This window comes from Taeniopygia guttata, chromosome 6 (assembly GCF_048771995.1).
Source record: "Taeniopygia guttata chromosome 6, bTaeGut7.mat, whole genome shotgun sequence".
NCBI lineage: Eukaryota > Metazoa > Chordata > Aves > Passeriformes > Estrildidae > Taeniopygia > Taeniopygia guttata.
The window spans coordinates 8,685,453-8,713,396 of record NC_133031.1 but is presented as its reverse complement, the minus strand read 5'-3'; the positions used below and the strand labels follow the sequence as shown (position 1 = coordinate 8,713,396).

At 39.8% G+C, this 27,944-nt stretch overlaps 1 protein-coding gene across 8 annotated transcripts in view; it reads right to left on the bottom strand.

Annotated features, from left to right (window-relative positions):
- The window catches only part of FAM13C (family with sequence similarity 13 member C), a 124,411-nt gene that overhangs the window by 77,620 nt on the left and 18,847 nt on the right, over positions 1-27,944 (bottom strand). For all 8 annotated transcript variants that reach the window (XM_072930964.1, XM_012574429.5, XM_032749079.3 and 5 more), the window contains exons 5-6: positions 27,495-27,630; positions 6,302-6,348 (exon numbers count right to left, since the gene is read on the bottom strand). In XM_072930964.1, coding sequence (XP_072787065.1) covers positions 6,302-6,348; positions 27,495-27,630 — 183 coding nt within the window. The remainder of the gene's footprint in view (positions 1-6,301; positions 6,349-27,494; positions 27,631-27,944) is intronic.

Below are 27,944 nucleotides of genomic sequence, written 5' to 3'. Positions count from 1 at the left end.
AGCACAAAATAGTCCCTGGTGCAAACAGAACTGACTTCACTTTTACATAGACTACCCAAAGCTCTTAAGTTACATAGTTTCTATTTTCATAAAAATCAACAGGAAAACAGTTTCTGTAATTCTGCTTCTTCAGCTCCAGCCTGGTATGACTGACTCAGGATCCTACGAGCAGCTTCAACTCTCAGGGATATATATTAGTGCCTGCCTTGTTCAATTTACCATGGCACTGCTCTGCTGAGATACAGATACCTGTTTTACAGCTGTGAGACAAACAAACTGCTTGACAGCAATTAAGGTAAAACTTTGTTTTGGCATGAAGTCTGGAAAAGTGCTATTTCCTCAGTCTGTCATGCTCTCTGAAGAAAGGGTGAGGTGTTAGCAAATTTTAATGACTGCTGTTAAGGGGAAATGAGGGATATTCAGAGAATTATACTTGCAAATTAAAATCTGGTAACCTAAAACTTCTGTGGAGTTTTACTCTCAAAGTCTCAAAGGTGGAAAAGAATCCACTGAGCTACAATTTAGGATGATTGCCAGCAACACTTTCCAAGGATTTTGCACATGTCACTTGTTACTGGATTTAATTTTACTAGACTGGATGAAAACTATTCTCTTTTGTTTGGAAAATGCTCAAAAGTTCTTTCCTTTCAAATTTATTTTTCCTAATTTCTATCCTTTCTAACAGTGAAAATTAGAAATGAAAGCTTGACCTTTGGCACAACACCTGCTTAGAAAGTGTAGTTCCATAATTTCTGTCTACATCCCCATTGAAACCACTTGAAAAATTCCCTGTGGCACCCCCTGTGTCAGTTTCTAGCAGAGCTGAGATGGCAGTGGGTCACATTCCCCATAATCATTCATCTATTGAAGAAGATGTGACTGTGTCTGCTCAGCCTGGATCTATCCATCCCTCCATGCCCACAGGCAGTGCCCAAAATGACTGCACTTGCTTTCTTTTCACCAGCCTGATTGCATAAACAGAAAGAAATCCTGTTACAAACATTACTGTGAGAAAAAGAAAACCACCACACAACAAAAACAAAAAAAGCCCTAAAACTTCAAAAGGTCAATGCAAGCAGTGGAGTAGCAGTAAGAGTGATGAAAAGAGGTAATTCTAAAGGGATATGAGGGGGCCAACACGGTGCTGTCACACCACACCCCACTGCAGTGAGGTTGTGCAGGCACACCGTGGGGAACTAATATTAAGCTGATAAAGTCAAGCTGGAGCAAAATAATATGGATGGATTGGTCTTTAACCAGGTTTATTTGGGTTAGATTCATATCAAGCAGCAGAAAAAAAGCCTCTTAAAACCAAAGGAAAGGAAGATCCATGTAAAATTTTACATCGCTTCAGCTAACACCAAGGCTATCCTGTGTACATGAGTATGCATGTGGACAAACATACAAAGCAGTGAATTTCTCTAACAATCTCACCTGGAAAATGTAAAAACTGGTTTTGGGAGATTAAAGCAAAGCCAAAAACTTTTACTGATTAATAAGCCTTCATCATTGACCTCATTACCAAGGAAATCTGAAAACCAGATTTTTAATTTCCTATATTTTGTATGCAAGATGACAAAAAACCCCCAAGAAAACCCAAAAAAAATAAAACAAACAAGCAAAACCCTAAAAGTAGTCCCATCGTTCTGCAAGAGGCACAAGTATCTATCTCAAGAGTACTGTGTAACTACAGATTTCCAAACCTTGGTGAATCTTCCTAATTCAAAGACCAAAAAAAAAAAAAAAAAAAAAAAGAGAGAGAACTCCCCAGCAGCAGTTCAAAATATAAAGTGTGAACAGCCAAAATATCAGATCAGAGGAAAAAATAGCATGAAAAGCTTTATCACACACTTGCCATTGCTTGTTATTTTTTGCCATCTTTGGTCTTCACTACAAATTGCCTTTGCATATTTCACAAAAAGAGTATCTGCTGAGCAAAGGCAGGAAGAGAAACATCAACCTTATGATCCCTTCCTTCAAAATGCACTTCATGCATTTCAGACTTGTCTTGGTGGACCTGCCAGTTGGTTAATCCCGAGGCAGCTTCTGACAAAACATCCTTGATAGATGTGACAAGGTATGTCAGCTTTGTATCAGTAATATTTTGTACTCCAAGGGCTCTGGTTACTCTGCACATCTCTTTCCAAAAGGCTACACGATTATTCTGGCTTTGGGATAGGCAGGACAAAAGACAGTTTCTCATAACAACAGCAGTGCTATTGAGCCTGCTTGGTTCAGCAGCATTTAGCAGCATGCACAGCCAGCCTGGTGACACTGCCCTGGTTACAGGGACACAGAGTGTATCTACAGATACCCTCTAATTCAGCCCACAGAACAGGTAAATCTAATTCCATTTAATAATTAGATTTTACATTAAAACAGTAACAAAAACAAAAGCCCAACAGGATGGATCTAACTTGATATTTTTTCCAAAAGAAAAACATCCTGCAGTATTTCAAGACTCCTGGATATGCTAATAATCTGTCCCCCAAAACAGACACTTTTATTGGCCTTTAATAACTAACTTAATACAGGGCTTAAAACTGCCTGCTAAGCACATTGTAGACATCTTTCAAACACATTTCTGTATATCTGATTCCTAAACTGAGAGATTGGTATATGCCCTGAACTTTAGCCTTTATGAAACATAACAGAAAATCAGTTGGCAGGGATCTTGTGGCATCATACTGGTTTACTTTAACAGGGTGTAACAGTAAATGAAAGACACAAAATCAAAGTCACAGAAGTCTGTAACTCGCTCACCTACAGTGACTTGTCCTCACTTTTCCACAATAAAAGGAATTTAATAAATGTTAAATTACTGGGACGAGTTTCAGTTGTGGAATATAAGGACACATGATTGAAGTAACTGAAAAAAGGGAAGCATCATCCTGTTTTCTCTGAAATTCTTTTGTTATAAAAGCAGCAGCACAAAGGCATTTTGAACAACACAGAATTCCACATCGGGGATGTGAAAGAAGGTGTGTGGTGACTGGCCTTGCTCTCAGTTCAGAACTGGCCATCAATTTGGGAAAGCTAAAGTAGACTTTCTCTCCTTTCCCAATCACGTACTCTTGAGAGCATCATTCTTGACTGAAATATTTACTGAGAAACTGAGCAGCAATTCCTTGTGCTTAGATTTAAAGAAAAGATCATTTTTATGGCAACCAAATACCAACATTTTGGTTCAGAATCAGGAGGCTGTGCAATATTCCCAGCACGCTTCCTGATTGCAATACTTTTAACTATCACAGCAGACTGAGGCTACAGCTCTCTGTCCTACATACTTATTCCATGGGCTTTGGTCTCTGTGCAGTACACACCTTTTGGGGGGCAAACTGTCGCATTTAAAAGCTTTTTTCAGAAGTTATCTTGGCACTGGATAATTGTTTTAGACCAAAAGTAGAGCTCCATGTAAATAATGCCCCTGCTTGCTGGAGGTCAGCTCACTTCACTCAAGTGCTCCATTCCATGCTCAGACAAGACACTACCTCAAACTAAATGGCCAAGTGATTTGTTCATCCTTTTTTGCTAGAAACAAATTACTGGGCATTTTCACTTCAGCAGAGTGACAGTAACAGACAGGTGGGGTTACAGCTTTATTGACTGGCCTAAGGGCTTGTAGAGTGAATATTTACCAACAGCATTTGTTGTAAATATTCACACCTTAATTTTTTTCAAATGAATACAAACAAGTGTGGAAATTCTCATCAGCAACTAGCCCATTTGACAATACTTCTTAAACAAATAATAAAGCTTTGCTTTCAAGAATGGCATATTCAAATGAAGTTCCTGAGAAAAAGAAAAAAGCCTTTTGCTGATCTTCATCAGACCTTGTAGAAGAATGCACAACCATGAATTTAAGTTGTCTGAGAAATGTGAATCTAGATGTCTCAAGGGTACAGAACTTAGATTTCTGTAGAAGTTTCAGCTAGGGAGACAAAACCATAGCACAAGAATTTTCCAAAAATATTGGAGAATTAAACCATTTTTTATTCAAAATGTATGGCCAAACACAAGACAGAAAAATTGGCTTTAATTCCACTCTATCTGAAAGGGATTTGACCTTAAATCCCTAAGAAGAGTGCCCTAGCTCCAGTAAAGTTCAAGCTGAGCAGTCACAGCCTGATGATACACTCCAGCATTTATAAAATATATTTATACACCTTTTTTTTTCATTTTTATGTCTCCTCTCATTGCAGCTACTGAAATTCAATTATTTTATAACCCAGATGTGTTGCGGTTCATGTTTATTTCATTACAGTATCGTTAAACGGCTCATTCTGTTATTCCCTCACGTTTTCCCCAAATTGGTTTATCTCCAAGTTGTACCCTCCCTTAAAGCTGTCCCTCAAGCTATTCCCCTCCCTTTGTTCTAGTCCCTTCCCTGCCTGTCAAGGCGACCCTGCCCCTTTTTCCTGAATGTTCCCCGCCACTCACCCCCGGGCCAATCCCTGATTGCAACACCCATTTGGAAATCCCCTAATCCATGAGGCCCCATTGGCCCCTGCGCCTTTCCCTCTCCTCCCTCCATGCTGATTGGCCCCAATGACTGATGAAATCCCCTTGCTCCTCCCTTGAAGTCCCCCTGTTGGTTGATTTTCTGTCTCCACCCCCTGGTTCGTAGCTGTATTTAAGCCCTTGCACTGAACTGCTTGGGGCTCTTCTTCTTTGCCCTCTTCATCTGGAATAAGCCTTCCCTGGGGAACCTCAAGACAAAGAGCCTCCTCCTTCCTTTTCCTGGTCCCTGCTGTGGCTGTAACAGCATGTCCTGTGGAGCTTGCAGCTCTTCAGCTGTGGGCAAACCCCAGCTCTAGCTGTTCCCCACTTCTGTTGTGGCTACCAGAGTGTACAGAGCTAGCCCAGGTTCTGGTGGGCTTCAGCACAGATGGACATCCAAACTATTATTTATCAACAGTATGACAGGAAGAACTTAAGTTCAGTGTGACCAGAATAAAACAACTGCCAGTTGCATGACTATGATCAAAATTGTAGGAATAAAACCCCCAGAATTTCTGCCTCAGATCCAGCAATGAGGGATTGTGCCCCACCAGACCTAAACAATCACTGAGATTTAGAAAATGTCCCCTCACAGAATGGATGATTGTTCCAACAGGACTTGGTAATTTCTACAGTGATAAACGCTTGACATTGGGAGGTACTGTCCACTGATAAACAGAAGCAGAGTTTTTTAAAGTATCTTTTAAAATCTTCTCCCTTGACTTCTGACTTCCAAATGATGTGTTACACTCCTTCATTGCTCTGCTAGTATTTGATTAGCTTTTGGGAAATGCCAGCCTATTTCTGCTTCAATGGCTTTGTTTAAAACCTTGAATTATCTTTCCTAGTTGTTGCAAAAAGCTATTTCCTACCTAATGTGGTTTCTTAATCTGCTGCATTACTGGCAAAGCAAACAGAATATTAAGTGGGATACTTCAGCAGCATCTGGCAGTACAAAATATCTGGGAAATACTTGAAATTGTTCTGAACCATAACATATTTTCCTCAGTTGTTTTACTGGAGAATTCAAAAAATTTGGTCTCTAAAAAAAAAAATCCTCACTATATATTAAAGAGTGGAATATGTACTATGATTTTTCAGTGGCTATTATCTTAGTCCATTATTTTTACTCCAAAATGCAAATGGGATGGAAGACATTACTGTGGTTCTAAGTTTTATGGGTAAATTATTCCTTTAAGATTTTTTTTTGCTAAGTTATGTCACTGTGGTCAGACAAGTCTGCTAGAGAACTGATGCAAAGAAATCTAGTTTTGGGACATAACATAATGCTGTTTGCTTAGAGAAACACCAGTCTCATAAAAGCCAAGTCCTTCTGACAGAAACACAGCAAAGGACTTCAGTTATTGATATATTTACTGATTGTATCTCCACCAGCTGTTGCAAATCCACACCAGTGCAAATTCATTAAATGCTTCCTGACACCAGGCAGTTCCTCCTTCCCACTCAGGTCACACCAACGCATGACCCATGATTACCGGGATTTATAAGCAAAATAAAATATTACAGGAATACTGAGAAAAAAACTCCACACAAACAACCCACCCAGGAATCAAAATTCATTTTTTGGGAGTCAGCTGGTGACAGTGGCCTGCATTTATCTGTCTACAGATGATACATATCAGCATTAAGACTTTGTGAAGTTTCACTCTTTAGATCGTTCCTCCAGCAAATCTCCAACAAACCAACTGTAATTACATTAGAGTAGTACAGTATAGAAATTCCTTGTAAGATACCAAAAGTTTCCATGAAGCAGTTAAAACAAAAGATGCTTTCATCCTACCTTAGCAATGTGAGTCTGTCCCCTCCTGCATCTTCTGTGTTGCTTGCCTGTGTAGAGAGGAGAAACAGAATGTACAAGGCTGGATTTCAATTCCAGACCAGTTTGGTCACTGCTCACTTGTGCTTTCTTAGCTATTTTTGGGAAAATAAACAGCGCTTCTGGCTCTTCTAAGCATTTGCAATGTTCTTAAAGCCAAGACCTCAGCCCTGGTGTAGGAGCTGGACATGCTCACAGAACTCTAATGGAGAACCTACTAGGGGTCATTCAGGAGTCAAAGGTCATCCCCAAAGTTCTGATGACATCCTGGGTCATTGGGCACTGCAAGAGGACAAATGGTCTTGCAGAATCAAAGGTTACTGAAAGGTCAGAATGGGCTCAAAATGTTGCCAAAAGGTCAGAGGTCATCCAGAGCTCAAAGGTCACCCATGTGGTCAGAGGTAACAGAAAAAGTCAAGCGGTCACTTACAGGCATTCAAAGGGCCAGAGGACATCAAAAATGTCATGCATTCCATGTATTAAATTCCCCTCTGCTCAGGGTACCCACAATTTTACACAATATAAGAGCTGTGAGACTAAATATTATGGCAAAATGAAGATACAAATATAAAACAGCAAGAACTCATAGTTGAATAGAGGAGACATCTATAAAAAACAGCAAAGTAGCCAAATAGGAAGGATTTTAAAAGTCTCTCCTCAAACCAACTGGAGATTTTGTCATTTAAGTTCCATTTTCCCTTTGAAGGAGCTCAGTGGTGCTATTTTAAATTTTAGAGATAACAGAGTTTTGAATCAGATCTTGTGTTATCTGAACCCCAGACAGTAAATCATGTAAAATGGAAACTGGAAAATCTGTTCTAGTTTTGATACCCTTTTCACTTTTTATCCTTTTGTTCTTTGTGATTTTTCGTGTGACTCTGCTAGAAAAATAGAAAATTCCAAATATTCACCAGGTTGCAGTATAGACACAAAACTGTTACTGCAATTACATCTGTCATGTGGTTATTACATAACAGTGAAAAAGCCTTGTCCAATCAGAGCTGCTCAGGAGGAACTTGTCATGCACAAAAAGTGATCAAGTCACCTTGATCAAGCCTCAAGTAATCTTAGAATAATTATCATGGAAATGCAAAACTTCTGGTTTAGTCCCAAGTCAGGGAAACAGGCATGTGCCTAATTCCAAGAGCTCCAGTATACTCAGCAGGCTGGCAAGCACTGAACTGCCTTGTTAAATAAAGCAAGACCCAAATCTTAAACACACACAAAGCACTTTGTGCCTGCCAAGTGGAATTTCATGCACAGTGCTGAACTACAGAATTTCCTTTCACTTACAAGCCTAATGCTGATTATGCTCAGCTGAAAAGGAAGATAATGAGCTCAAGAGTTCTCAGATCAGTGGGTTGGCACATGAGAATGCCCACCTGGAACACCAAGTCTCTTCATCTTCTTTCTTTGCTTTCCTACCCTAATACATGCACATAAATCACAGTTTTACTATATGTTTCCTGACTGTAAATAAGAGATTGCTATTTTTTTATCCTGTCATCCAAAAGCACTAGTTCTCACTTTCCAGCATCACAGTGTACTGGATTTACCAGCCAATACAACCATTTGAGCACTGCAGATACTCTGGGGCAAGGAAAACTCCTTCTCTTCTGTCTTGGGTTATTCTAAAGTCATAAACCCAGGAATGTCCCCTGCAAACCCCAGTGAGTGAGTGCATTTTATCCCACCCCACCCAGCTGCCTTATTTTATATTTTATTCTGGACTTGCTCCAGAATTTTGTTAAACATCTGGGGACTTAAGCTAGGCCTCCCCTTTCCCCTGCAGTGGCTGCAGTTCCCCTAGGTTAAAGAGTCAACATTATTTTTGTTCAAATTCCCTCGAGAAAGATCAGCTTTTAATTACTGCATGGTCTTCACTGGAACCATTTTGACAAGAGGCACTAGGTGTTTTCTTCCTGAACTTTACAACACTAACAAAGAAAAACTCTCTGTGGAAGTGGCACAGATATGAACACCCAGCACACACAGAGCATCACTGCACCCTAAACACACATCAGTGTTTTTTAATCTCACATGGATTTCTGCATAAGAACTGAGATTTCTCCAGGGATCTTTGCAGTTACTACAGACAGAAAACAGTGGGCTTCTATCAGGTACAGCAAATCTGAGTCAATATCTGACATTTCTTTGTCAGCTACTCTGCAGCTGTCTTGGCACTTCCTAGAACCAGGAGCTGTAATTTTCATTCCAAAGAGGAACAGAGCTCAACAATAAATGTATTAATTTTATTAATGCATCTTCACTGAGTATGTAGCATACAGGAATTCCTAAAAACTTCAGTTTCACTTTTTTTTAATTGAGATTATGTTGCAGTACCCATTAGCACTATTATAGATGTTTAGCTTTATTATGCTCTTTGAAAGCTATTATTATGTTTGATAGACATTTAATAATCTGAGGTCATGTAACATCAAGAAGGTATTAAATAAATTTAAAATGGCAATAAATATCTTGCTAGTGAACCAGCAAGAAGTTTTGAGCTGAATTGTTTTAACATGAAAGAAAGTGAGGTATATCTTACAAATGCAACCTATACCTCTACTACTCAACTGAAATATTTTATTTCCATTTTAAGCAGGATGAAAAATTAGAGTGCTATTTGCTGTTAAGAGCTCATCTCTTAAACAGAACCTAGGAGATTTGGAGCAGAGGTATTTATGATTTTATCCTTAAGATATATATTTAATATTGAAAAACATAATTTTACCAAAGAAAAACCCTATGACAGAAACAGATTAGTACAAACATATCTTGAAATGAAAGATATGTAAGTATTCACTATGACAATTAGCTAAATCTTTAATCTCAAAATTTATTAATGGATTTTTTTTACAGAATTAATAATTAGTAGAGGCAGAAAAGTTAGGTTTTGACTGGGCCTTCTCCCTCATTCTATGGCCAGAATATATTAGTCCAGCTTTCCTAGAACAGAAATTACCAGCAGCCTGAGGTTACCTCAGTTGACAAAAATTTAATGACATATTGTTATTTTTAATTTTGTGGACAGTTTGTAAAAACTCCCATATGCCTTAATGTTTAAATGTTTATTTTTTTAACCGAAATAGCTACTTTCAACTTGAAAAATTTCACTTGTTGAGCTGATAAAAACCAGGCAATCAATCACTGTGTTATCAGCTCTTGAAACTGATCTGACTGTGAACTCAGCATTTCTCTACACTGAGCTGGGCAATACAAACTGAACTCCTAAAAAAGGCTTTCCAATTATCCTGATTAAATGTGTCTATAGTAATTTTTCAATTTGTTACTTGTTCTGTTGTTTGCTGCATATTAAAATCTCAGTTTGGATACGTTACCTTACTGCTCTGGCCTGGCTCCTCCCTCCCTGCCCCAACCCAGACCTGCCCTGCGATGCCACTTCACTCTGGTGCCCAGAAAGCACCTTCAGAGGGTTTGCTTTGCCCAATAAAATCAATTGGGTTTATCATCCCAGCACTTCCAGCTCTTCACAGACTTCTAATGAGCAGCTTTCAAGTGTCTACTGCACAATAGCTTGAAAATAAAACCTGTGCAGGGTGGAAGTGTCTGTCCTGTTCACTTACTGTTCGAGCCAACCTCAAAGTCAGCTTTCCACCTCCCTCAAATTTCAGCTGACACATGGCCTCAGAGCACATAATTGCTTTGGCACACTGCTTGTTGCACAGACAAACAGTTTGAAGACTCAGGAGTTCTAACCCTTCTCTTTCAGTCAGTCTCTTTTCAAAAGTTCTTCCTAATGTCTCACCTAGAAGCTTCAGAATTGATTTGTCTTATTGTACTCATTAGCACTGACTTTTTGGGGGCAAGGAGCAGAAATAGGATGCATTTCACTGCTGGTTTGGGTTTGTGAGCCAGAATCATGGACAACTGCAGCAATGGAAGGGCTAATTTGGTTTTGAACACCGTAAGAAAAAATCTAATTTGGGAAGCCTGTAGCTAAATGAAGCATTACCCCCATTAGCAATAATTTAGTGCAGCCTAGTTTGGGAAAGACACATAGAAATTCTTTGGAAACAAATTTCATTGCTTAAAAATAAAAACCATCAAACACCAAAACATAGATGCCAAGTATTTGGGCATGGATTCATCATACATAAGAGAGTCTGGACAGGCAATACATTCCTACCCCATAGATTTTTCAAGGTATTGCACTGTCTGTCAGCTTCTCCACCTTTTGAGAAACTCTTAAACCAATTCCAGAAAAAAAACCTGGAGAAAATCCTCTCTGCTGTCCTTCATAATCTCTGGTTAATTACCAAAAGGCCATGGGAGCCTGACATTGCTCTCCATGCAGGTAGGCACTGCTACCAAAGTTCCCCCTTTAAAGAAAAGCAGTGTTAACCTGCTGGGCATTTGGAAACCACCTTCATCACCAGCCTTTGTCTGCACAGCTGTGTTCACACCTCCACTCCCATTTGCTATTTCCTTACATTACTTCCAGGACCAAACATCCCACCCCACAGAGTTCAGGCAGGGTGGCAGCTGCTGTGAGTGCAGTGCCAGAGCAGCAGCTTGTGGAGCCAGGTGTGTCAGCAGACTGACCACCAACAGGGACATCAGTCCTGCCCAGCACACCTGGGATCTGCACTGGGAATGGAAAACAGGAGCAAAAAGGGAGCATGGCTAAGGCCAGCTCCCAGGAAACTTGTAAATTCAAATTCTGCAGTTAGTCCTGTAACTTCTTTACACAGCAATAAAGAAGTTACACAGCAATTGAGAGGGGCTATTTCTTTTCCTGCAAAAAGAAAAGGCTACAGCCTTCTGCACAACCCCTTCTGGAACACAAGCCATTGTTCAGCAGATAAGAGAAAATTAGAACTGCATTCACAGCTATTTGTAACAATTTAAGTTAAATAACAGAGAGGGCAGAAGAGACTCAGTCCCAAATGGTGGCACGTGGGGAAAACCATTCTGCTACATTAAAGATGTGCTTTTAATTAACTTCTCTCTCAATGATTATAATTAAAGATTTTACCACAGGTCTTCTTAGCATAATTACCTTCTATTTCCTTGCACAGTGCACATTCTCAGGAAATGGGAATCGAGATTATTTCTTAATTTAAATACTTACTCAATTATTTTAAAAGTTATTGCCTTTTAATTGTTTTATTATTGTGATTTTCTTTGTGCTTTTTTGGTCCTTCTCTGATTCTTACAGGCTCTTGCAGGACCTCAGAAATATTTTTCATGTGGTCAGGTGCAATTGTGAGCAGTTAACAAATTATGGGTTGTATTTTATAATGTTTGGATCCAGAAAAACAAGTTCATAAAGAGAGTTATAAACTTACTTTTGGATTGGGGAATAAATGGCTCATTTTTCTCACTGGTGCTGAACATATGGTACAAATATTTTACAGTTTTATTTTGCAGGTTGGTGTCTCCTTTACCGTTGCTTTTGCATGCAGGTCCCATCAAATGGCCTTGTTACACCTCAGCTTTTGCCATGTGCACTGAGTGTAAAAGATTGAGCAGCTATGCTGATTTATTTGAAGGCTAATTGTGCAGATCAGTGCATTCAGTAGTGATTGTCTGGTTCCTGCTTATATTTCCACTGATGATATAAAGACATACTGGGAACTGGCAAATGGAAAACAGGCCAAGGAAACAGACTCCTGCTTTCTCTGCACTGCAGATACACTGGGTCACATTTTCCCCATCAGTCTGAGATTCCTACTGCAGCATGTTATTAAAACAGAAAGATAGAGGTGGCTGAAGACAGGATTTCACCAAGGAAGGGGGAGAAAAATGCACAAAGGAGAAGGAATTAAGGCAGAGCCCTGCCCTCTCTTGTATCAGTTCCTGCCAGCTCTGCAGCGGATTTAGTATGCAAGATTTCATTCTGAAATTCTTCTTAACTGTATCTTCCAGCCCAGGGAAAACAAACAGCAATAACCCAAGAATAAACAGGATCATTCATCATTTCCTTATTCTTATCTCTGATGATGTTATCTTTATACTGAAATATTATCCAGCCAGAGGCAGTCTCTGCAAACCAAAGACACCTTTGAAGTAGCACCCTTGAGACAAAGCACTGGCATCAAATGGAATTTGTGTTGGTTCCAGCTTAGCAGGCAGAGTCTCTAGTGCTGGCAGCACATTCACAGAGCTATCAGTGCTCAGCCCAGCTAGGAAACCACTGGCAAAGAGAGTTCCCCACATTGCTGCACCTGTGTGCACCAGGGAAGTACCAGACAGACAGGGGAGGCTGTGGGCTCTCCTGCACATGACACAGCATTGCAGATACTGACCTTCCAGACACAAGTTTAAATTGAACATTTAAATTTAATATACATGTTTAAAAAAAGAAAAATTAAAGACATTTAGAAGTTATGACTTTGTAAATCTAATGCCAGCTAATGCTTCTATTACACTCTCCATCACCCCCCAAAAAGGCATTTTCTATATGATCATCCACAACAATTCAGCCATCTCTGTAGCTATTTAATAAACATTTTGATAGTAATTGATGCTAGTAATCCAATTATTTCTAAGTCATTATACACCTTTCAGTTTTGTCTTTCTATGTTAAGGAAATCAACAGAGAACTGAGGAAAAAAAACCTATTTTCCATCCTGTAAGTATTCCAAAGTAAATAAAGAGAATTTTCCACAGGTCTCAATTTGGAACTCCAACTCCTCATTTCCTTCATTAGATCTTCTCCTCAAAATTGAGTGTCTGGCTGTAACTAGATAAAAAAATTCAGCATTCTTTGAAGTAAACTTGGGGATTTCTGTGTGTGAGCTTTCAAAAAAGACAGAAAAATTCTGTTTATTTAGACTCCTGTTCAGAATAAGACCTTGTTACTGTTGGCTTTTACCAAGAAAGCCTTGAGCTTAGGCAGCTTTTGCCAAAAAACACTGAAATTCTTCCTTGTAGAGTAATTCCCAAGCTTTTGGCTGTCTTGTTCCCACAGTGCTTCATTAGCTGCAGAACTGAATAAAATCAGTTCTGTTTATGTAAGAACAGATATTAATAGAGCCCATGCACGTTTCCACGGCCTGCCATGCAAGGACACACAAAATGACCCACAGCTGACTCATAGGTGAAACCTTCTGCTAAGTGGCCACTGAGCTGAGTGGAGTTAAAAGAGAAAACAGAATTTTCACTGGGAATTGATTCTGGAGGCACAAATGAAAAGTGGAGAGACATAAATCACGCTGAAAGTAAGTAGTAGGTGCAGATTTCAGGAATGTAAAATGTTTAGCCCTTCAGAGCCTACATTCTACCCAGTGTCAGCTAGACTATGTGCTAGAGGAAATCTGTATTAAGTAAATGAAACAAAAAATAAAGTGATACAAACTCAAGAGAAATGCTGAATAAGCCTGTCCCTATGTGTGCAGCCCCTTCCCAGTGCTTTTCCTTGTTCCACTGGGAATATTTGCCTGAGATATGTAGAACCTCTTCAGCAGCGCCCCTGCTTAGTCAAAACTCAAATTTCACTCCACTCTTTCTTATACTGAAGGGCAAGATTAGGAGCTGAACCCAAAGTAACAAGTCAGTTACCAGGTTTAATCCTTCCACTGTCCACTCAGCAGCCTGGCTGAAATCTGTCTCCCTGGCCTCTGGCAGCAGCTTGCACTGCTCCTCTTCCCTGCTCCCAGGAGCAGCCAGGCTTCCAACCCAAATGTCCCGGAGCAGCATCGCACCTCATCTGACCAAGAGGAGCAGGAAGGCTGAAAGGAAGCACATCCCTGCTCTGTGCTCACATATGGGTGATGTATAGAGCCAGTTGTGAGTCACATCCGCCCACAGGATGGGGAGGGAAGGAAGGATGAGCAACAGGTACCTGAAGACATGTGCAGGAGAAGCAAAGCACAACGAGTGACTCGGCAACAAAGAACTGCAATCCCCAATCAGAACTGCAGAAGCTGATGTGCCCCCAGGGATACCCTAAACATCCAGCCACCTGTACTCCAAAGAGGCCATGAGCCTACAGAAAAGCCTAGCAACTAGGATTCCACTGTGGAAACATCCTAAAATCAATACAAACTACAGAAATCAGAAGAAATTATGGCTTGTGTGAAAAAGCTTTCACAAGACACTCCACAGTGGGGTAAAATAAGCTGCTATTGGCACATCCCAGACTTCTAATGAGTCTTTTCTCTCTTTTGGGATTGCTGTGAGCTGCATGTAATTGGTGTCAAGACTTCCACATGCTCACACTCTGGGCTGTCCAGCTGATGGGGAAGGTCTTTGTTCTGAATGCCTGCAGAGACAGCAAAAGCAGAGCTTTCTCCAAAGAAAGCGCTGTCACTGCCTGGAAAGAGCTCATGGAGAGAAACAACTTAGAGACGTGGCAGCTCCTTGGCTCCTCAAGAATGACAAGAAGCTGAAAAACAATACTTATTTTATATTCAAATTCAAATTAATCCCATCCCAAAGCAAGTGTTTTTAGAATGTTTGAGGAAGATCTCCAGCACACAAAGATTTTGAGAATATAGGTTGGCATTCTATAGTGCAATCAAGGAAATGTAACTTGAGCAGGGCTGGCAGAGAAACCCAGCTCTCTCCAATGTGCAGGCTCACAGAGCAGATAAAAAAGAAAGCTGAGATGGGTTGGAAGAGATTTAAGTTCTGAGACAGAATGTGCACTGTGTTGTGGCAATAATTGTAAAGTAGGTAGCTATGAAAAAAGGAATCTGGGGAAAAAAAAAACAAAGAGAATGCGGGGGTGGGGGGAAAGTGCTGGAATATTGTCTTCACTCTTTCAGATTTATCCTGACAATATTGTCACAATTTCATCATTTCCCAATTCATCTTTCTGGTTGAAAAAGCTAAAACTAGCAGACAAATTCACAGAGAAATATTGGTAGTAAGGCTGAGGCCAGACAAGCTACCGTGCTTACTTGACCTAATTATAAAGAATTTTATAGGGGACCACCAATACATAATTATAGAAAAGTAGCACATATAGAGAATTACAAAAAGAGTAAACAACATGAACCACATGAAAAACATAAGCAAAGGGGTCAGATTTTAAAGGATATTTGAAACATTTAGAAGTTACAATGGATATGTTTGAGCTGCCTTCAGGCCAGTGTCTAAAATGCATGAAGTGACATGTTGGTGAAATCCTCACCTCACTCTGTTTCTCAGCATCGCTGCCTTTGCTCTTTCCCCATTTGTGGGGTGTTTTCTATTGATGAAAAACCACATCTCTGACCCTGTATTAATACAAGTGCAGAAATACCCTGGGTCCAAGAGCAACAGTGCACAGGGGTGTCTCTCCTATTCCCCATCTCTTACCCACTAAGCTGAGGCAGAGGGCTTAACAGAGGGATACATTTTCTCTCCTCTTTTTGCACAAGACAAAGAACAGTGGGAATAGCTTTTTTAGTTAGGAAGTTCTGGACTTAAATGAGCACCATGTGATATTAACCACTGGTTCCATGAGTTCACCCTCACTAGAAGCAGAATGGCATCTGTAAGAGCCCTGTATTTGCACTGACAGCATTATTGTACTGAGAGCCAAGTGGGAAACCAAATCGCTGAGATTTTATTCTGCTGGTTGAATGAGATACATTATCAGTCCAGTTCTGATAAGAAATTTCATCAAGAACATAATAAATAATTCCCAGAAAAGCCTTATCCAACCTTGCATACAGACATACTCCTTTTCTTCCTTAATGAATTTATATTCCCCACCTAAAAACAGGCCTGGCTGAACAGCTGCCTTTGACCCACACTGATCAAGCAAAAATTGTGATAAAAGAGCATTGAGTCAGCAAAATCTTGCCAGAGCTACTGAGACAGCAGCCATGCACTTCAGTGCTGCCTTCAGAGGTGAAGACTCACAAAAACCTCAGCAGAGATAAGATAGTTCAGGAGTAATCTGACTGCTCCAAGGGAAAAAAAAAAAAAAAAAAAAAACAAGTCCTTAAAACTAATGACTCTTGCAGCTACTTTGATGGCATCAAAGACTTGAAAACATCAAATATAGTAGCAGCAGAGAGAATCCATCCCTGTGGTATCACTATCTGTTATAGAAGAATTTAACCAGCTGGTGAAGAAAAACTTGAAAAGGGGTATGGAAACATAGTATTAAAAAAATGCATACAACATATTGAACCATTAATTCAACTCATTCTGCAACGTGCCTGTGTCTGCCAGTGCTGCAGTTAATAGAGAGCACATGAAACTCAGAATGCAATTAAGTCTTGGGAGAAGCACAGTTGGAGGCTGTGGCAGTTTCTATGGCAACCTGAAAGGCTCAAGACTAGTAACAGGAGATTAACTTTAAAGGCAAGATAAGTACATAAATATAGCTCTCGTTTACCATTTTCTCTGCTTCCACATGGGCCGTGTATTTTCAATTTAAACAATACAGAAATGCAGTCAGATGTCCTACTTGCTATTAACTAGGGCCAAAATAGCCTTTAAGAACCCCCTGCTATAAAATCCTGACAATTTCAGATTTGGGGAGTCATCTAAACTCCACTAATTAATTCAATCAAAATGGAAGCACTGGTCTTGAATGCTGCCAGGAGATTAGAATGAGGCTTCAGGATAGAGAACATGACAGCCATAATAAGAGTTTGCTGATGTCAACACACTGTATGCTTCTGAACAAATCCTCTTGATGTGGCTTTCTGGATTACGCCTCAGATCAGGTTTTAAGTCTCCAAAAGAGCGAGGGCAAGATTAAGAAGAAATTTTTAAGCACTACAGACCTTTTTTCTTTCCTTCTTTCTTTTAAAATATTCTCTTCAGTAAGAAAGAATATATCAAAGAAACCTCATCTGAATTTTTTTTCCTGGCACTTTAGAGCTTATATATATTCAAAGGTTCAGCTGAGATTGCAGTCACCTTTTGAACTCCTGTCCACCTTATTTACAAATAATAAAAATAAGGTTCATTAAAGAGAGACCACATCCCTAGTGCAGTCAGTTGCTCTGAACTCATTTACTTCGTCATTTAAAAACAGCTGGTACATGCATAACACATTGAGGAAGGTGTATGTATCCAGTGTGGGGAGAATGCTGCCAGAAGAACTGAAAGCAGTTACATTAGCTAAATTAGCAGTTCAATTAGCAGCCACATTAGCAATATTACAGGTCCAATGTGATTTAACCCTCTCCTGAGTAACACAGATCTCACACTGGCACCTCTGCACAGCTTCTGTTGAGCACCAGATTCCTGGAAGAAAAATAGCAGCACCCCTACTACACTATTATTTAGTGAATTAATGCAATGCATGGTGAATTCACAGGGTGCTCCAAGGATTCCTCTGTAATAACACAAGTCCCTTGGGCTGACCTGACCATGCCTCCTTCAAACCCTCACACAGTCCTACTTGCATGGTGAGGATTTTTTGGTAGGAATTTGTTGACTTGTTGTCTATTTGAGGAAAGAATGGAGATGCCCTGTGAAAATGTCAAAAAGTCACTGTTACATAATTCAAATGTGCATTCAACCTGCCCATGATAATATCTAAGCACCATCTAGAGTGGGGAGGTGGGCACAGCAATATTAAAGGCTGGACTCTATGATCTTGGAGGCCTTTTCCAAACTTAATGATTCTGTGATTCTGTTCCAAATGGAACCTGTGCTTTGCTTCTGCTGTGGTGGGAATTTCCCTATTCGATGTGCAGAGCAGAAGAAAACATTAATCTATTATTTTTTTGTCAAGGGAAGGCTTTGGAGTGACCTAATTATGGCCATCCAGTACCTGAAGGGAGCCCACAAAAGAGATGGAAAAAAACTTTTTACAGGAACTTGTAGTGATAGGACAGAAGGGGGAACGGCTTCAAGCTGGAAGAGAACAGGTTTCCATTCTTAGGGGAAGAAAAGCCAAAACAAAAACCCAAAACAAAAACAAAAACCATGCTTTGGAACAAGACCAGCAGAGCCAGTCTGAGATGTGTTGAAGTAGGGAAGAAATTTTTCCATCCCTCTCTACAAGGAGCAATATATATCACCTCCATCAGTATAAAACCTAATTTAGAGATAGGTGACTTCTCCTTGTTCAGTGCCATTTTAGACCAAGAAGCTATAATTTATAAACTGTGAAATGAGTTGGACTAGTGAAAATTTCCTCCCATTGGTTTTAATTTAACAAGGAACAGGAAACAAAAATCTCTCTAAATAAAAATAAGGCATGTCCTCCATACACAGAATTTGTCCTACTTCATCACATCAGTATTTTCAAAGAGATGCATAATACCCTGACTTTCAAGAAAATGGATTTGTAGAGGAGGCAAAAGGGAATAAGGAAAAGGGAATACCTAAAGACCTTGTTTCCAGAATTAATATTTTGTTCAGAGTAGAAAAGCTACAACAGGGTGAAATGAGGACAGCACTCTCCACTTCTTCACTGAAGTGCAGGTTGTTGTCAACAAATTGATTTTTCCTTCTGTTTTCCATTACTTTCCTTTTTTTCTCTCTCTTTCAACTAATTGAAAAGCCACAATTGAAGAATATGCAGGGATAGCAGCAACCCTTCAACTCTGAAGTTCATTTTGACTAAAAAAAAAAAAGAAATCTAAAGCTCTACAAAAATTTAAAAGAAGGAAAGATTACATAGTGTAGAATCCATTAAGTGGGAAGAAGTTGAAGATATCCATCATTCCCCTCAGTATTCTTAGGAGCTGACCTGTCCTGTAATTGAATTTACCATATCTCACTTTGAAGAGTTTCTTTTCTCTTTCTGGAGTGGCTGTGTCAGTGCCAAGCTCCTCAGGAGAGATAGCTTTATAAGAGTAGAAAAAATGCTACTCTCCTTTGCTGCACATAATGATCTTTTTATTTTTTTCTTTGATATTCATTCAAAATTAACTTTGTTATTTTAAAGAAGTAAAGTAGGTTTCACTGGAAGAAAACATAAGACTAACTTTGAAATGTGTGTCTTGGGTAAAAATTCTCAGCAAAGGGTTTAAAAACAGAGCAAGGCTTTGCAAAGTTACTTGGGGGGGGGGGGTTGGTTTGTTGATTTGTTTGAGTTTTTCCCTAAATCGTGATTTAGCAGATCCCTAAGCACACTTCTCAAACAGCGTATCTGTGAATTTTAAGCATACAAATGAATTAATCTGCTCCTGGTTTTGCTGTAATGAAGCAAACTGACTTGATAAAGAATGACAATTACATAGATCTGGATTTGCTGTAGACATTGGAAACAGACTTCATAAGGAATGACATTTTCATAGATCTGACTTTAGATTTCATCTACTTATACTCTCTCTGGTCAGAAGGTGCAATGACTGTTACCATGTGAATACAGGGAATAAGAAAGTATTGAAGAAAATATATACAAGAAAATACTGGGAAAGAAATCAACAGTGTTTGCTGCTGTTACTATTTAACTCATACTCTGGACAGATCCAAAAAGAGATTTTGGTACAATTCACAAATTACTGAGGAAAGAAAGGCTCAGCTCACTGGTTATCTAGAATTCAGCAATTTGCAGGTCTGTAAACAGCAGTTTTCACAAGTTCTTTAGGCTTATGACATAAACCAGGCTTAGTGGTTGCAAAGGTTAATTAAACAGGAACAGCTCCTTACCATTCTGCAGCCCATTTAATACTGATTTTAAACAAAGTTTATCTTTGTCTTTTCCCACCCTTCACCCCAACCAGCATTTTGGTTAAGCTTGGAAGGCATCATGGAATATAAACGAGCAGCAAAATAGCCAGGAATTAGACTGAACATTAACGACATCAAAGCAAGAGTTGGAAGAGAAGGAAAGCATCAGATCAGATATTTAACCAAGGAAATATTTTGTTCATCCATAATTTCTTGCAATTAAGTGGTAGATTACTTCTTATACTTTCCTAGAGAAAATATGCAGAATGCAAACATATTTTTATAGCTACTATATGGTTTTGAGTTACAGTGTGTTCCCTGTATCCAAATCCAGCTCACTCTCTATTATTGCTGTTTGGTCCTCTTGTATTGACCAAGGAGAAGGTTATGAAGGTCAAATCTATCCACAGACTTCCCAAAGAGTCTGGAAATAAAATTAGAAATCAGGGAACTAAAAAATACCAAAAGAGTAAAGTAAAAAGTTCTAAATCACAATTTCTTCACTTGATCTCCACTACAACTCTATGAAAACACTAAAGATATTGTATAAACCACTAATAGACCAAAATGTTTCTTTTATTTAAAGTAATTTTTTTCCCTTCAATGTTGTCCTATACATCCTAATGTCTTTGGCAAAAGGTAAAAGAACACACAAAAATCCTAAAGTTACAGACTTTAAGGCCTGTAAAGGACATGCTATGGCATCTTCTGTCCTCTGCTTAGCCCTCTACTTGCACAGCTCTCCCACTGCCCTGCCTGCAGGGTTTGCACATGGGCAAGAAAGAGCAGAGGTCAGTTCTAAGCTGTAGCATACAGCTCCATGCTCTGCCGAGCTTCCCACCCCAAAGCAGAGCTCCTGTGGCTGCTCTCACACCAGCAGCTCCCAGGCAAAGTTCCAGCTGCCTACTGGAAACAACAGTGGATCAGACCAGCATCCCCTCAAGTATCTCCTTGTCCTAGCAGCTTCCAGAAAACTCAGTCCTGAGCAGCATTCTTCGCAAAACCCTCTCCATGCACAGCTGACACACCCCAGCACTTGGCAGAGCAGCCTAAGGCCCCGCACTACCATTCCTTCACCAGGCAGAAGCCTTGTGAGCACATCTGCAGTCCCCTGGGAATAGGGCAACATCTAATTAAAGCAGATGGTCAGTGAAAATTCAAAGGTCAGGATTAAAGTTGCTGGCAGAACCTCGGCTTCAAGCATCCATCTAAATTACCAGTCATAGAAGGCAACCCTTGCACGCAAAGCCTACTGCAGTAATATTTCCTTAAATCAAAAATGCCCTTGGAATGCTTTTTTCACTTACTCCTCCCCAGTTTCTTTCCACAATTTTATTTTAAAAAAGATGTATCAGTACATCAAAGCAACTTGGACATAACTTTTCTAACTACAGGCCCCAGGGAACAGGTGCAGCGTGCAACTTCACCATACATTTCCTTTCATTTCTCATCATTTTAGGCTCAATTGCACTTGCATTTTTACTACAGGCATATTTCATCCCTTTCCTTCTCATAACAGAATAAAAAGGTACCCAGCATTTGATAGTTCTGGAAACCATCTAGCAAAAATGCTGAATCACGAACATGCATTTCCATTTTTACTTGAAGCAAATAAATTAAACACTGCAGACACCACTCTACAGAAGAAAACCAAATAAACTGGGCGAGAGGGAAACTGTGCTAGTTTCTAAGATGCTAATGGCCTTTCAAGGTACAGCCGAGCCTTTCTGCATGCAAGGCGATAAGTGCTAGCCCCATTCTTCTCTCGATTGGTGTTAAGTGCTTAAGGATGTTTGCGTACTCGCCAGAGTAGGCGAAATAAACTAATTAAAGAGGAACAAAGCAGTCTAGGAACTGTCGGGTGTGGGAGAGGCAGCGTGAGAGCAAAGTGTGCATTCAGAATATGCCTATTAAATTCACTGTTGCATAGCTCTGTAACTAACTACAGTTAAATGATCTACAATTAACTACTGTTCCAAAAAAAAAAAAAAGTTGGATTTTCTTATTCCCTTTTTTTTTTTTACAGAGTATGTTTTTTCAGGTTTTTATTTTACTCTGCATTTCTTGCCTGATTTTCTGGAAACATTGCTCACTTCCGACCCTAACCTTGCATGAAATGAAAAGCCACTAAGAGTTTAAAATAATCTCTTTCACCTCCCCGACTGTTACAGCCAAAGAGAAGTCAAAATGCTGAAATATTTGATGCTTATATATCATAAGCCTTTCGTTTTTCTATCAAAGACTTAACTTCTGGTGTTTTTTGTGAGAAGTCTTTAACATCAGCAAACAAATGAAGTTGCCAGTGTTCACCAAAGAAAAGGAACACAAAAGTGGCAAGAGATTTTATTGGCAGTCCTGCTCAGGTAAGGAAGGTGACACAAGCATAAAATAAAAAAGGGCTGCATTTCATAGTTTAAAAGTGAATCCATACCCTTCCTTCATGCCTCTCTGATATCAATTAATTATCTGAGGAAGGAACAGGCTGATGCTCTGATACACTACAAAAATAGAAATGTAGTACCTAATTTTAAGACAGGTTCTCAGAACACATTAAAGGGTTATGTCCAAAGGAAAGAACAGCTCTGGAGTGAGAGAGAACAATGCTGACACCACGTGGAAGAAAACGCTGCTGGCTCCTTCCTCTGCTGCTAACTTGAGATGCCTGAAAATCTTACAGTTGGGTCAGGTATTGTGGTAAATGTTTTAAGCATCAGAGGAAGACCACACACATCCTCTGAAACCAGAGATTTGTGTTATTCTAGTGGGCATACCAGAAGATTAATTATAATCCTTTTCTGTAGTGTAGCTGATATTTGTGAGCAAAGCAACTGGCTGCTGCTGCCATGAGCACATCAGGTATTGCTCCTCTTCACCAACTGCAGATAAACATCCTTAATCTGTAATCTATACAAGTTCTGTAAGTCTGACTATGGGGGGAGCTTTTGACGTGCTCCATTCTCAGGCAAACTGAAAATGGGCATTCACAAAATAACAAACAAAGGGGAGACTCCACTGCATTGGTTTCCATGCCCATACTGCCTCCAAAAGCCTTTTTCAAGCCACTAAAGGCCTGTGTCAGTTACCAGTTTTAGAAAGACCTTCCCTTCTCATCCTTATGGAACAACAGCCAGTGATGAGTGTGAGCAGCTCGTGGCACTGCCTGAGCTCTGTTCTTGTACCTCTGACTGCAGTAAAGCCTCAGCATTTCAGCTTGAGCAGCTGCCCTCCTCTGTGTTGCAGTAGTGTCCTCATTTGTCACAGAGCACACACCCTCTCTTGCCAAGCTTCTCTCCTAGTGCAGCCTTACCCAGACCAAAAAAAAAAAAACCCACAAAAAAAACCCAAGAAAAATCACAAAAAAAAATAAACCAAACAAACAAACAACCAAAAAAACACCCCACACTTCTGTGTACTGGGAAGGGAAAAAGAGAGAAAAGTAAGCAGCAGCACCACCCACCTGGGGGCTGAAGTGTGGCAGCAGTGTCCCAGAGGAGTTGTCCAGCAAGTCAAGAGAAACCTCCAGCAATGCTGGAGCAAACATGAAATCAGTGACATTTCCTCCAGACCCTGCAGCTCTCCACAAGGGGAGAGCAGGCACACTTGTCCTTTCCAAGTTACAGATCTCCAGTACAAAGGCCAGGCTGCTGCAGACCACAGGCACAGCACAGAAAAGCTCTATTCCTTCCAGCCACAGGCACCAAGGCTCTGGCACCGAACTCCTAGAAGGAGTAATGAGTACTCCAGCCACATCCTTTGAGCTGTTTCAAGTCAAACTTCCCCAGCCTACAGCAGTTTTCATCAAATCCTTATGCCTACAATCAGTAACATATTCTGCTGTGCTTTTCCACAAGAGAAGAAATACATCTTTACAATTTATTGGCCACAATGTTTGTTGGGGTATAGGGCCTGCCTACTCTGATCTCTATGAATGGCATTTTTCATCCAGTCTTCTGGTTTGGACAGTACTCAAATAGAAAATTAATATAATGTTTAACAAGTCCATATTTTAGCAAATTTCAAAAGATTAGGGAAAAGAGTTTTTCTGTGGAATAGGAATCTATAATGTATAATCTGTAATGTAACAGCAATCCCTACAGATACACTGACAAATCTCCTGGCACTTCACATGGCACGTGCAGGGCTTGCAATATTCACACCTAAAACCAACTAAAACATACCACTGTTAAGGAAAAAACATAAATGAAAGAAAGTAATTAACATGTCTACAAAAAGGAAATGGAACTATGTTCTCCTATCCAGGAAAAACTACTTTGACAAGACAATTTAGTCTAACCTGGAAACTTCAGATAGTGAGATAATGTCTGGTTGGTTGGTTGTTGGTTTGTTCTGAAAGGTTGCAGCTAATTCAACAAGAATTGTCATGAGATTACCAAAATAAAGCATCAGTTAAATTATTGCTGTCCTCCATATTGAGGATATTCCATTTGAGAGACCACAATTCTATTTTATGACAACTTCGCATGCAAGCAAGGCACCATATCTTTTTGTCACAGAACTGAGTTAATGGTGAAACATCCATATTCTCTTTGAAAAAAGCTGAACCCACAAGATTAACAAAGCTCTCCAGACCACAAAAGCCTTCCCAATAAATTGAGCAGATAAAGTATCCATTAAGTATTTAGTTGCACTCTTCTGACCAGCTCCAAACCACACTACAGTTTCAGATTTTCACTCAGTTGTCTGTGGTCAACCTGCAGGTCCAAGATGCTGTCCAGCTCCACTTCCCTGCCTCCCTGGATCCCTGAAATCCCTTCAAAATAGGGGTCCAAGATTGCACAGAGCAGCCTTGCTGATACAATGAAGTATGCATAAAAGGGCAAGGCAAGAGAAGAGAAGACAAGAAGAAATGAGACTCCTCTGCTCAGGGTGTAGGCATTTCTCCTAACCAAACCCATGCTTTAATGGGGATACAAAGCAGTGGCTTGTAGGCACCCATAAAGTCAAGCTCCTGTTTGTTTGCAAGACAAAGGTAGTGTGCCTAAATCAGGAAGGATTTATCTATGACTTCTGTACAAAGAGGAGATACAGAAACACATTCTTGGAGTAGATTAAAAAAAAAATCCATATTCAACTTTTATCTGGAATGTAAAGTGCAGAAATTACAAAGTGCTATCAGCAAGGTTTGGTTCATAATTAAATTACACTATAGAAGTTAAGACAATCTTGCACATCTCCAACACAGCTATTGATATTCCTTGAGTTAAACACAGTTATTAGAAAGGCCTCAGGTCAAAGCAGACACCATGGTGCCTAACCCCTTTTTAAAGAATTATTTAATCCAAACATGAAAACCAGTTTAGTACCAGCTCAGCTTTTGGGCTAGGAAAAAAGGTTATAGGGCAGCTTTAAATGCTAGTGAATGCTCAGGAGCAGGGGAGTGGAGGGGGATAAAATCAAAAATTTTTAAAAATGTATTAAAAAAATACCCACACACAGACACAAAACCCCAGCCTGGTAGGATTTTGCAGCATTCTGACTATTTTAAACAGGGAAAAATATATGTACAACATACAGGAAAAAAGGACAGGTTAAAATACATCATGGCTAGGATATAATTTTAAACCACTATCTTTATATGTAATTGGTGGCTGTGAATAACCTACTGCCCAGCCTAGGGTAATAACTCTTGTAACTTTGAGACACTAAGAACTCTGCTCAGAATAATCAATCTGCCTATTTCAGCCCACAGACTGAGGGTTAAGCCTTGTCAGCTCTATGGCAGGCCTGCCAGATTGGCATGGCTTTATTTTGACTGAGCTCAGGTTAACTTGAAAACGTTGAAATGAAAAAAAAAAAAAAAAAAAAAAAAAAAAGAGACAACCCAACCACAAAATCAGAGGAATTAAGTAGTCCTAATACAAGTTTCTGTGTAAAAGCCAATAAAAAATGAGTTTCCAGGACGCAGCAAGGAATCTGAGCCAGGTTTGCCATTTGACTTTTTGCTTGTTTTACTGGAAGAAAAACATGGACTTTTAATATGTTTAGTTTGTAAACCTAACTTTCATGTTTCTAGTTTAGAGGACCTTGAGCAATTGTTATATTATGAAAGATGAAGGGTACCTATCCAATGTGCTGGGTTTCCTCCAAAAATTACAAAAACAAGATCAGCCACAGAATACTGAATTCCCTTCTCACCCCCAGATGGGATTTCTTTCATAAGCTTACCTCAGAGCAGGAGAGTGCCCCATGGCTATGCCTTGTCTGAGGCTTAATTAAAGAACTTGAAAGCAGCTTTTCAGCAGAATTCTTTCCCACATCACCACAATTCCAGACAGACTGTGACATTTTGCAGAATTACAGGGAAAGAAGCTGGTTCTAAAACAAAAGCACTGCAAGTGAAAGCCTGGTTTCCTGGCTTCTCTAATACCTTTCCAATTTCTTTTAGATGCTGTGCTTCCTCTAGCTTTGCAAACAGAAGCAGATGTCTTGGGACAGCTAATATTTTGATTTTGTGTGCTCATTTGAGTACTAGTTTCAGAAATTTCCAGAGGTGGTCGTGACATGGGACTTCTTCAGAGAAAAAAGGGAGCTGGGAGCATGGGCTCAACACTGTCTTAGTGTGAAACAATCCTAGTGTTACATTTGGGGCCATGTCTTGTGGTGTTGAAGCAATATTTTAGAAACATCCTTTTATCAGTACAGTCTGTTCTTTATACCTGTGTCTGTACAGGTTTTCTTTTCCAATAATGCTTCCAAGGAGCATTACAGTTCCAGTACTCTCTTTGGGATATGCAATACATTCTAAATACTGACTTTGATTTTGTATTAAAAGTCTGCTATCTTTCCTTAACAGGGATACTTGGAGAAAGAAGCCAGAAAATTAAGGAGTCATAAACACAAATACCATCACCTACATTTACTTGCAATTCTAATCTCTTCCACAGCCCATCACTTGGCCTGGCACACTGCTGCTAGCCTCACCCTGAACCTCAAGGATCATAAAACTGCACTGTGAAGCATTAAACTGCAGGGTTTGCTACACGTCCTTCATGTCTTTTTCCAAAAAATCAATTTCAAGTTGAGCAGCAATGATACACCACATCACAAAGGGAAAACAAGATTTATACTGACCCTCTCTCTAAACCAGGATTTGTCTATCATGTTTCTTCCACCACAAGGTTTTCAACAAACAGGCAGAAAAGGAATCAAAGTGCTAACAATGTGTTAGGAAAGAAAATGCCCAAGGAGAGGCTGGAACATACACAGTGAGTGCTAAAAAATAAAAGAGGGGTTTAAAATTTTCTGATTTTGTTTTCCTGCATCACCAATATATAGACAAACACACACACAAAATGAAATGTGCTTCACTCAAGGAAAAATCCAGTGGCTTTGATCTAACAAAGCTCAGCATTAATATATTTAAAGTAGAACAGCTTGGGATTTTCTTCTGGACCTTTTGCTTTTGCACGTGCATTTTTTTCCAAATTATAATTTTAACACTCATGTTTCCTCTCCAGCTTACATATATCATGAATATTTACATTGCTGGCTACAAGCTACAGTCATTAATTATGCTATGTGCAAGCTAATGTATTTCCAGTTCTGGGTTTCAACCTAATGAAGCACTTTTGATTTCCTGCTGTAACTTTCTTACCTGAAGGCCATCTGCTTGTCTCTGTGAGAAACAAGGGTCCAGGTCACCAAAAAGCATCTCCTGGTGTTGGAGCAAATACAGCAGGAGGCCATTGTAAAGCTTTTGCTCTTCACAAGCCAAGGGACTGACAGGAATCCTAAAGGAAGGGGAGATGGATTAATCTTAGGAGCTCTCAGATCAGGGGCTGGCCATGGGTGACACAGGGAGCCCTCCCAGCAGCCAAGGTAATTCAGCAAAGCAGCAATTGCTGCCACAGTGACCACTGGGGCTTGGGGGGCTCACAACAGTGGGACTTTCACAGGGACAGAGCCCCAGCTTTGCTGCAATGGTTCACGACACGGTGAATCTTTGTGGCAGCCCAGCAAAGGAGTTAACACCTGACAGGAGCCCAGACATGAGGCTTGCAAAATCAAGGGTGAAAAGGACAGGCAAAAAAAAGCACCTATCAGT